This window comes from Bombyx mandarina, chromosome 09 (genome assembly GCF_030267445.1).
Source record: "Bombyx mandarina strain Sakado chromosome 09, ASM3026744v2".
Taxonomy (NCBI): Eukaryota; Metazoa; Arthropoda; class Insecta; order Lepidoptera; family Bombycidae; genus Bombyx; species Bombyx mandarina.
Window position 1 is genome coordinate 14,686,913 of NC_143216.1, and position 12,206 is coordinate 14,699,118.

Consider the following 12,206-nt stretch of genomic DNA (forward strand, 5'->3'; position numbering starts at 1 on the left):
GTCAGCGTTGCGGTCTTCGATGATTACATATCTTGTACAGTTTTAAGTATCGATCATCTCGCTTCAGACCCTAGGCAGTATTTTACTGTCCAATAGCTTGTTATAATAGCTATACATGTATCGAGCGTAAGAAAATCAATATTCTGTCATGTAACTTAACTTAATTTTTCGTAAATAAACTGAATGAATCGTTAGTGTTTTTAAGATGTTTGTTAGAGTATCTGTATGCGAGAAATAGTTTCACGATTGCAAATAAGCGATACGAGGGTTAGGCTTGAAATGTTTACGATTGGCTTCCACGGTGAAGGAATAACGTCGTGTAATAAAAATCAAAACCTGCAAAATTATAATTTCTGGTGGTAGGACTTCTTGTGAGTCCGCACGGGTAGGTACCACCACCCTTCCTATTTCTGCCGTGAAGCAGTAATTCGTTTCGGCCTGAGGGGTGGGGCAGCCGTTGTAACTATACTTGAGACCTTAGAACTTATATTTCAAGGTGGGTGGCGCATTTACGTTGTAGATGTCTATGAGCTGTGAACTCGTTCACCCATATAAGCAATAAACAAAAAAATAACTCGACATTCTTTAGTTCATCCACAATTACTATATTCATACCATACCCTTTCTCTACACCAACGCGATTATGAGAGGTTTTTGAAATGACTATCCTTACCTTCCATAGTATTTCCTATAAATTTTAATAAGTGGCAATTTTCTTTTTTTTTTATTGTGCGTTATAAAGTATCTAGTTATAAAATATTGGAGATTTTACGATTCTTTCACCGCAAAGCCTTAGTATTTGTTACTAATTTAAACTTGAGACATCTACCCGCTTCTGGAAAAGGTCTTCAATGAGGAACAGACAAACAAGCAGACCGATAATAATGTGTTAATGTAGGAATTCTGTTTATTTTCGTTTATCAACTGGAACACTATAAAGTACCATGAACTATTGTACCAGATTTCAACTCAATCGGATGAACCACGTGCACACATCACGAACAATTAAACGAACCAACATGTATTTACTTATTTATTTATTAAGTTGCACCAACAAAGTGATCATCAATACAAAACATTGAACAATTGACAAAAGTTCATGGCAGATGTCACCTCAATTATAGGTGCAATCGACAGTGCATTAACATAAAAAAAAAAAAAAAAAAAATATACAGCTAAGATTTGATTACATTTCATTCATTGCTTAAGATTAATTTATATTTAATAGGGAGATGATCCGCGACAGATTTTTCCTGTAAGTTTGTATGTATTTGACGTGTTACATTGCGTGTGTATTATTTAAGCAATAACTTAACAGTAAAATAACTTAAATGACCACTGAGCTATACTTGCATAACAGTAATTACCGAAGGAAATCTGTCTTGTTTTAAAAACTATAACATTGTATCTCTCGTTGTAACGTTGTTAACAAATCGCAGTAATATTAACGCGAAGACCGTTATTTGCAAAGATAAGTTAGATTATATTATATTACATTAAATGGCGTTAATTTAACTGACATTTCTAGAGCATACCAAGAACGCAATCGAAATAAAATGCTTAAGCTATTTCAAAAATATTTAATGGATTTAGCAGAGGTTTATTTTACATGGTTGTAACTTATTAATTAATTAACTAAAAAGGTAGTATATTGTTAGGATCTACCTTTTCGGAGTATTTTTTGAGATCGCATACAATTTATATTGAATTATTAGTCTTTGAAAAATATTCGCTGCCAATAAAAATAAAAATTAAGTAAACTGATAATTTTTAGATATATTTTTTGAGAGCCGTGCATTGCTTTTAAGCGTTCATCCATTTTAATCCGCAGCATTTTTTTTAAATATTCAGATTATTCCTATACTGGAATAACAGCAGTACTTCGTAGGTTCATGTTCAAGTTTGAACATTATAATACATTCTTCTAATCCGTGAAAGCAGTCTACACTTATCTAATAAGCCTTATAGAAACACTAACAATAAAACTGTTAACTGGAAACACCTCCCATTACGTACGTACAGAAACACACAGAATTGAATGGTCTCAGTGAATTGTATGCATCTAGGTTCCCATGCTGTTTGATTGAAACTATTTTACCTTAATTGTCTATTACAAGTCATTACAACTGCACGTTTCTTATCGCATCAGCCATTTGAAGAACTTGGGAACTTCTGAAGAAACTATTTCGAATCGTTATGCAAAGTTCCATTGTAGCATATAAGCCATATGTAATCAATCGATTTCATATTAAGGATTCATTCATTCATAAACATGAGTAACAACAAAGATAATTAAGCTATACTTTCATCACATCACGTAATTTAAGTCAAGTAGTACGTGCATATATTATATTTGCTTTAATGAAACGTAATAGATAATTTAGTAGTTTAAAAACTAAGACCTCAGAACTTATATCTCAAGGTAGGTGGCGGTATTTAAGTTGTAGACTTCTATGGGCCCTGGTAACCACTTAACACCAGGTATAAAAAAAATAAGCGAATGAATAATTTTTTTTGTTGAGTTCGTATGGCTAAGTTGCTATCGGAAATCAGACACATACCACATTACGTCGAAATCTTCTTAAAATTTGAATAGCCCTTATCTAGATCAGACGCTTCGGAGAATTTGGTAGGGTGGTGGAAAAATAGGCAGGATGGTGGCCTCAATGCATGAAGGTTTTCAAGATAGCCCGCCACCAGTAGGAAATATTCAAGGCAGGAATTGCAAGAGGAGTAGAAGAGGAAGATAGATAGGAAGAAAGATTTGAGTAAATTCAATAATAGTGAGAGGTAGTTTTTAATTATTAATTTAAGCCGTTTATTTGCCACTAAATTGCTTTTCAGTAAAATAAATGTTGAAACTGTACTTTAAATAGATAGTAATGAATACTAGATGTACCTATATTATTTTGAATTGAGTAAGTATTTAGTTTTAATTCTTACTGCTGAAGGAAAGAAACTTGCTAAACCACACCAAATATAACCCGATGACGTCACTCAGATAGATGCCATTGTGTCGTGACTGTGACATCCGCTTTGTGCGAAATCCTAATCTGAACATGAATTAAAACGAATTTGGACGAATATCATACATATATGTCTTCTGTCTGCCTATAATAATATGTCTTCTGAGCCTTGATATTTCAATGAAACATAGAAGTTATTCTTAGAATAAAATGTAACAAGCTAACGCTGTACGAATCAAATAAATCGACCAATTTCATTTCTAAACTCAACTAATATGTTTTATTAGAATTATCTATATATTAATACGTGAAGCAAAAACTTTGTACCCCTTTTTACGAAAATTGTGCGGACGGAGGAATATGAAATTTCCCACACTTACAGAGAATATAGAGAAGGAGTGCAGAATGTTAATATTTTTTTTAAATTATGCATGAATAGTCATTAAATCAAGTAATAAAAACATTAAACACACTACCACGTATTTGACACACACGCATGCATACTATTTGTTTATTGTCAAACTTTTCTTATTGCTTAAAGTCTGTGGTTAAATTTAGAATAGAGTAATATTGTTTGTCTTTATTAATATTTGTCTAAAGTGTAGTCTTGGCGAAATCTGTGATTATAGAAGTATTTGACAACAGAATCATAATAATTTATAAACTTATAATTTCAACTAATTATGGTAGAATTTCGACCACTAGTTAGAATTACAGTACCAAAATAATATATATAACATTTTTCAATTTAAAGTTTTATATAGCAGTTAATTTTATATCACAATTGGTTCCAAGGAAATGGGCGGTCAAATCAAACTAAGACACAGAGGAGGTCACATTCAAAACGATTCCTGAATCGTTTCTTGCTCTAACTAAACAGTATTTGGTTACGTCTACGCTTAAAAACAAGCAAACAAACAAGAATCTGTTACTATATGCGATTTCATCCATAAATACCGCGACACATCTTGGTATGCGATGTCGAGAACTCAACAGCAATGTGAAAATACTGTGTTACCTGGAACCTAAGTCGTGGTACAAATAGCCTTGAAAGCTCAGAGTATGCCATGCGACAGTCAGTATTCTTTTACGGTTTGAAATATATTACACGGTGTTCTTCCTACCTTGTGCAAATCGTGAATGCGTATTAGTTACGTATTTACTTCGAAAAATCGATATCTGCCTTTTTGAGCTTTCGTTAGGAATACACTGAGCGTCTTAAGTATGCTTGTAATAAGACGAAGAATATCTATCTTATTCTTCTATACTATATATAAAAATGAATTGCTGTTGTCTCGCTAAAACTAGAGAACAGCCGGACCGATTTGGCTAATTGTGGTCTTGAATTATTTGTGGAAGTCCAGAGAAGGTTTGAAAGGTAGATAAATATGAAAATGCTCGGAATTAAATAAAAATAACAATTTTGTTTTTCCTTTAATGTGTCCCCCGTCGAACGGATTCCTTTTGTTTGTTTTAAGTTTATTTTATACAAAAGTTTAGGTCTTTTATTTATCGATTGAGGCACTACGAAGTCTGCCGGGTCAACTAGTCCATTAATAAATACATTTTTTTCGAACAGGGTCACTCTGAGTCGAAAGGTGCAAAGAAACGCGACAAAAGCGCCAGTGGCAATGGCAACAGTAAGCTCACTCGCGGCGTGGCGACTTCCTTCGGGTTCCGCCGACGACCAGCGAGCACATCTCGCGCTGACGACAACGCGCGACGCAAGCAGAAACAACACGACAAGAACGGTAATGGAGGTTGGTTATGTTAATTTAGTTGTTTTTTTTTTTACGAGAGTGTATCCCTAATTTTTTCTTCCTTACCTCTGTAACAGTTGACTCTTCATACTATTTTTCATTGAATTGTGTTGAGCAATAAAAGGCTTTTTATCATACCTAACAATGTTTTGCGTGAAGCATTCCATATTCCTATTGATTCAGCGCTTATTGAAATTAACATGCGTGCACACACTCACATTTTAACGAATAGTTTGTTTTAATTTATAGATCATTTAATGTTTTTGTTGTGAATAGACTGAATAAAATGAAAACGACGAGTACGACAGTATAAAATACGTAAATTCCTTTAGTCGCAAAGAATACATTTATTTAATAAAAAGAATATTATTTTAGTTTGATTGGTGCTTTCAATATAGGGTTCAGTGTTGTTGTTTTTGTTGTTAAGTTCAGCTGTGCCCATCTACACTACACAAATAGTAGTACAGACAAATTATTTTTATTATTACACTAGCCGTTGAGTATCAAATTGATTAGTATCAACCCCTGTAAGGACACCTGCTTAACTTTACTTATTCTTTTTTTGGACTTACTACGAAATTATTTAAATAAGGCCATAAGCGCGGCAACCTGTAAATGACACACTAAATCCAGCAATAACTTATGTACAAAAATCAATGGGCACTCCTTGACCCAGTTGACAGCGAGCAAAGCTTCGACACTGTATCGAATGCAACAATAATCTATAATGAACCTATATAGTACTTTTATTTTTCGTTTATTAAAATTTAGGCATACACCTGTTTATTAGACATAGCGGCCCGCTCCGGCTCCGCTCGAGTCTTTAACAAAAAATTCAACGATATTTGACGTTGTTTTATTTTTTAATTAAAAGAACACTAATTACGGCATAACTATAATAGTTAGACATATGCTGTCGTCGCACTTTTTGTAAATAATAATGTGTTCTACAAAGTCGTAGTACATTATTTTATTCTATCATGAATAGTTTTCGCAGAGCACGCGATGTAAAGAATATTTTAGGTAATTTTTTTACACCTTGGGTTACATTATTGGAGTATTAGTAAGGATCCCTAATTTTATTCAAAAAAGTTTATGTCCTATGTCACTCGGGAATCTTCTAAACAGTGAAAGAATTTTTCAAATCGGTTCAGTAGTTTCGGAGCCTATTCATTACAAACAAAAAAAAAAACAAATCTTTCCTCTTTATAATATTTATTATTATTATATTACACATTACCCATATTTACGTTGACTACTATTTATTTAGATGATTTTCTGGCCGAATTAAATAGTTAATAGCTCAGATTGTACGAAGTCGTTTGTGTAGTTCTAATCTACAGAAAACACTTTTAATTTAAAAGTTTCTAGATTACCTACATTTATTGAAACCCTTCTTATATTTGTTGTAACTTTCACATGCATATTTTTAGGATTTATTCATTAAATTCTAATATAATTAGGCGTTTAAGTGTTTCTCAAACTATGAATAAGTGATATCTTTAAAATTTCAAAGAAAGCGATGGTCTGGTTTGTGACTATGATAGTTTAGGCAAACTATAGCAGCTTAATACGACCGTCCTGTTCATTTATGTTCTAATAATTACAGTGCGAAATTTCTATAATTTAGTACTGTAGTAAATTAAGTACTGGTCCACTGTTATTAGGCTCTGTTGGCTCTTTTAAAGAATTTCGACAAAACACAGCAGCATACTGTGTATACATACATAATTCTAGTTAATCTAGAAGTCGTTTGCCTCACAGCGTGTCTCGTGCTCGACTCTAAAAGCATTTATGTTTAGCGTCGTTTGGGTCTGGTCCGATCAATAATGTAAATGTTGAATGTCTGAGAAGTATACTTATAAGGAAATGTCTGACTTCTCTTTTATTCTATAGCCATATGGATAGATATTTTGTAGGTATTACGGGTATGTACCACCTTTCTTCATCTTTGGTGTTTCTGCAGCAAATCAGTTATGCACTCAGGTTTGAAGGGTGGGATATCCGCTTTTCAGTATAGCTGAAACTCCGGCCTCATGTCTCAAGATAGACCTGCGAAATAATTCGTTATCGGGTATTACTAGTACATATTTTTGAAGTTTATTTTGCTAACAGGTTCAACAGAAGATTTGCGTGGAGATGATGTTCTGTCGGGCAGGTCTACTCCACTGGCGAGACCCCGCAAGGAGACCGCTGGCCAACCACTACGTACCAACAGGTAGCTTTCTCAAAAACATAGTTATATTACAAAAACACATATCTCTAGAACCTTCACGATTAAAATCATCGCTTTTTTATATATATTTCAAATTAGTCTCCTATAAAGGTAACTAGATAATGAGCGAGCTTTACTCCGTTTTTTTTTTTTTTGATAAGTTGTGTTTTGAGAAATTATATTTAAATACGAATTACATTTTGAAATAATATGAATAATATTTTTCGATCTTACTGACAGAATAATAAAAAAATAAGAACTAGTTATTTAAAGAAAAAATCAGAATTATCGATAAAGTTGATTATTGAAAACACGAATAAACAACATTTTCTGAAAATAAATCGTAGCTAGATCGATTTATCGCCCCCGAAACCCCCTGCATACCAAATTTTATGAAAATCGTTGGAGCCATTTTTGAGATTCAGATTATATATATATTTATATACAAGAATTGCTCGTTTAAAGATATAAGATAATGAAAACAAAAACAAAAAGAGATTTAATTCCAAACGCCTGATCATTTTGTACCCGCAATAAGTTCTGTTGCTAACATTTCATGATAGACGTTACGATGAATATTACATCTCCAACATCGACCCCTGTTTAAGCGTACATACCCCTGATAAGTAGGTAATACAAAAAAAAACGTATGTAAGTGAATAAGCGCACACTTAACCCTTACCGTCTACATATCGTATCTCACAGGGTAGCAGTAGGTACGTCTGGTCATCTATATCGAGAAGCAGTTATGAGTTTAAAGCCACAATACTTATTTAAAAAAAAAAGATGTGTGGACACCGGATAGCAACGAAGTTCCTTGTTAAAAAAATATTAATTTTAAGTTCTATTCGAGGTATAAAGAAAATAATTATTCGGGTATACATTTTTTATAATGGTTTTTTTTATTGATAAAATGAAAAAATTAAATAATTATTAATTACCCCCATTCTTTGAATCAATTCCCAAAGTTTCATGAAATATAGTACAGAGCCAACTATTACTAACCAAAGAAACTGTGTTGAAATCCCGACCAAACAAAGGATTGCATAGTTCTTTCTGCTATCAACAGATGGCGCTTAGCCAATATATAAATAATAAAAATCTTACGTTACGGACATTTTTTTCCCGATTAGGGTACCCCTCCGCATCGTCCCATAAGAAACTTCGTTCCAAAAATTACCTATTTGCTGGTAGTTTAAGGAGATATTCCAACTACGCGCAGACGGGACATGCAATTCAGTTTATCTTTCATGTTTTAAGATGGATGACGATGTTAATGGGATAATGCAGATTTAAAGTATTTATTTATTTATTTAATATACTTCATGTAAAATTTACATTGGCGGACTTAATGCCTAAGGCATTCTCTACCAGTCGACCAAAGGTAGTGCAGAGTAAATAGTGGTAGGAGCATTGAAATTTATATTAAGTTACAAATATGTATATACAAAAAAGTCTATATATACAATTATACATATTTTATATACACAATCAAATATACATATACATACATAAATACATACATACATAATATATTAATACGTGAAGCAAAACCTTTGTATCCCTTTTTACGAAAATTGCGCGGACGTAGGAGTATGAAATTTCCCACACTTATAGAGAATATAGCGAAGGAGTGCCGAATGGTATTTTTTTTTTTTAATTATGCCTTAATAATACATTAAATCAATAAAAAAACGTTACACACACTACCATGTATTTGACACACACGCATATGAATACTCTGTTTATTGTCAAACTTTTGTTGCTCAGTTAGTCTGTGATCAAATTGAGAATAGGTTAATATTGTTTATTTGTCTATAGTGTAGTCTCGGCGAAATCTGTGATTATAGAAGTATAGAGTCTTTGACAATAGAACCATAATAACGTTCAAACTTTTAATTTAAATGAATTATAGTCGAATGTCGACTACTGAGGGGACCACTAGTACGTATAATAGTTGAAGTATGATTGACACGACACATCACTTTGTTCAGGTTCGGTTTCAGACAGTCGCACGCGAAGACGGCGAAGGTGGGCGATTTGACCCTTGCAGCCGAGCAAGCGTTTGAAGCCCCGAACGACAAGGATACGGCACTCAACAACAACGCACTTGGTTAGAAGAGTTTTTGATATATCTCAATCAAATCGTCGAAATCGATTTTAAGCTTTGCAGTTGTGGGTATCATCACTACATGGTATAAAACAAAGTCGCTTTCTCTGTCCCTATATCTGTCTGTCCCTATGTATGCTTAAATCTTTAAAACTACGCAACGGATTTTGATGCGGTTTTTTTAATAGATAGAGTGATTGAAGAGGAAGGTTTATATGTATAATAATATCCATTAAATAGTAGAGAACTCAATAATAAATTACAGTTTCCGAAACGAAGCGAGGGCGGGTCGCTAGTAAATATAGTTATGACAATATTATAATTTAGTTAAAGGTATACTATGAACGAGATTAAGCAAGTGAAGGGCGGGGTAGCCGTTGTAACTATACTGAGACCTTGGAACTTATATCTCAAGGTGGGTGGCGCATTTACGTTGTAGATGTCTATGGGCTCCGGTAGCCACTTAACATCAGGTGGGCTGTGAGCTCGTCCAACCATCTAAGCAATAAATAAATAAAAAGTAAGTGAACATTGACTAGAAATTGGGCACATTAGTTTTGTCTTAACAACTGTCCAACATAAAACATGGCGCCTAAACGTTTTTCGTTTTGCTAAACAACTAAAATGAAAGGATGTTGTATAATAAATGTATATGACATACTGAGGAGGAGTTGCTTTCACTGGAGGATACACTCGGATTGCCACATCTGCTTATAGCGCATTGTGTTGATTCCAAATAACACAATAAAACAAAAACAAAACGTAAAATTAATGAAACACGCATGTTGCTTTAGTTATGATTATATTAAACTTATATTGTGTGGATCTGTGTGCTTAGTGCGAGTTTCTTAACGTTCTCGATAGCGTAAAAGTTAACCCACTTTTGTATGCAGTTGGAACAGCGCCCCTACCGGCAAACGTAGGCAAACGATCCCATTCCATACAAATATGAGCTAACTTTAACGCTATCGAGAACGTTAAAAAACTCGCACTAAGCACACTGAATGTTGGGCGACGAAAGTAAAGCATGAAAGAGGAGTGCATGCGGCAGAGATGTGAATGTGGAGATGGATGTGTGGAGTGACAAGAATGGACAAGATAAGGAATGAGTAGGTATATCAAAGGAAGTGTGAAAGTGGCCCCGGTAATTAGCAAATTTAAGAGCGTACGGTTAGCGTGGTATGGACATTTGATGCGTAAAGAGATGGTACATGCGACTATGAGATGTATGGAAATGGTAGTGCGAGTTAGAGGGGGAAGAGGTCGACCCAAAAAGACATGGGTGGAGTGTGTGACTGACGATATGAGAAAGAGAAGAGTGAGTGTTGAGATGACGGCCGATAGAAGAGAATGGAATAGAAAAGTTCGCTGTACCGACCTCACCTTGTGGGATAAGGTGGAGAATAAAAAATAAATAAAAATATAGTTATAATTAACTTAAAAAATCTTCACGAGAAATCGTCAATAACTATTTCTTTAGAAATAGAAGTCTTTTTGTTGACGAATCAAAGAGTATGAAGTTGAAATGCGCGTAATGGAAAACGATGTTTACTGATACTGATATACTGTTATAATTTTATTTTCAGATAAGAAAATCACGAGTAATTATCACCAGCTACCTCTCGTCGCTACCCAAGTGTCATCAGGAGGCGTCACCAACATAGTCGGGGCGGCTGGTCTACCGAAGGCCGTCACCAAGCAAACAGTTATATTAACTTACCAGACGCAACAGTACGCTCCCCAGGTAAAACTCTTCATCATATTTTTGGCAAACAACTGACTCGGAAATGATGTTTTTGAAAAACCACGACAACTTTCCTTATTTTTTTATTGGCTACCGATGACAGACGTGTCATGTAAAATTTGATTTATTACAAAGTGATTTATTTGTTTATGTAAACTGTAGCACCAATAGCAACTGAATGTTGTCTATAAATAATGTGTATATGTAATTAAATTGTGTTATTATTGACATTGTTTTGTAGAAATGTGTTTTTAAGCTAAATTAATGTGATTTGTGTTACGTTTTGCCCCAATCTAACCTACAGCTTGAAATATACGCAACACACATCTGACAATCTAAATGAATTGCTACTTACCAGTACCAAGCGGCAATTTTGTATAGGTAATGAACGTATTCGTAACGTATTCTAAAATATTATAAGTTTAGATTAAAAATGTTATCTTGCTTCAAATATGAGTACCTACCTATAAGTATAGTTCACGACGAAAACCATTTTCATTAATCGCAGGCTGGTCAAACTAAAGCCGACGTGACAGGTGTGCGAGCTGCTCCTCCGAAGACACAACCTCCCGGGAAATACACATTCCAAACAAACCAACTTCCGAGACCCCAGTATCCGGCTGTCAAAAATATCGACGCCAAGGCCACTAAACAGGTAAAATGTTGCTTAAATTGATTAATTAGTACAACAGTTACAACAGGATTGTCGATAAAAAAAAAAAAAAAAAAAAAAAAAAGGATTGTCGATAATCCCATTCTCACGGATCGTTTGGAATCTCTGGGTCTGCGGAGGGACTTCGGTTCCCTCTGTATTTTGTACCGCATGTTCCATGGGGAATGCTCTGAGGAATTGTTCGAGATGATACCGACATCACGTTTTTACCATCGCACCGCTCGCGACCGGAGTAGAGTTCATCCATACTACCTGGAGCCACTACGTTTATCCACAGTGCGTTTCCAGAGATCTTTTTGCCACGTACAATACGACCGACGTATCTTGGCGAGTCCGAACTTCGCGCAGAAGGCTGCGCACAAACGTTTTTAGGAACCAAATGGTGGCATGACCGACGTGCGCGGGGCAGGGGTCTAGGCTAGGGATTGACTCTGTGTAAACACAATCGTCCCTTTATTCAATCAAATATCGCAATCGATTTTTATCGATTTAGAATTTATTGATTTTTGTTTTTATGAGATACTGAACGAAATAGATTTACAAACTTATTGAATGTTGTCGTTAGTAAACGAGACTTCATCTTTAATAACAAAAAAAACTAATAACACTTTATTTTCTTGGTTGCAAGACATGATTTAGTTGAATATCAGTTATTTATAAACAACTACTACAATAGGGACTGTTTGTGAATATTTTAAACCTCCTTTGAAATGGAACATAAATATATTTTTTTATTTA

General features: G+C 34.3%; 1 protein-coding gene across 1 annotated transcript in view; it reads left to right on the plus strand.

The window, feature by feature from the left end:
- Window positions 1-12,206, plus strand: part of LOC114239768 (uncharacterized) — a 103,285-nt gene that overhangs the window by 42,669 nt on the left and 48,410 nt on the right. The window contains 5 exon segments of the mRNA XM_089730084.1: window positions 4,546-4,726; window positions 6,842-6,944; window positions 8,936-9,054; window positions 10,638-10,795; window positions 11,304-11,450. Of these exon segments, the coding sequence (XP_089586210.1) occupies window positions 4,546-4,726; window positions 6,842-6,944; window positions 8,936-9,054; window positions 10,638-10,795; window positions 11,304-11,450 (708 nt within the window).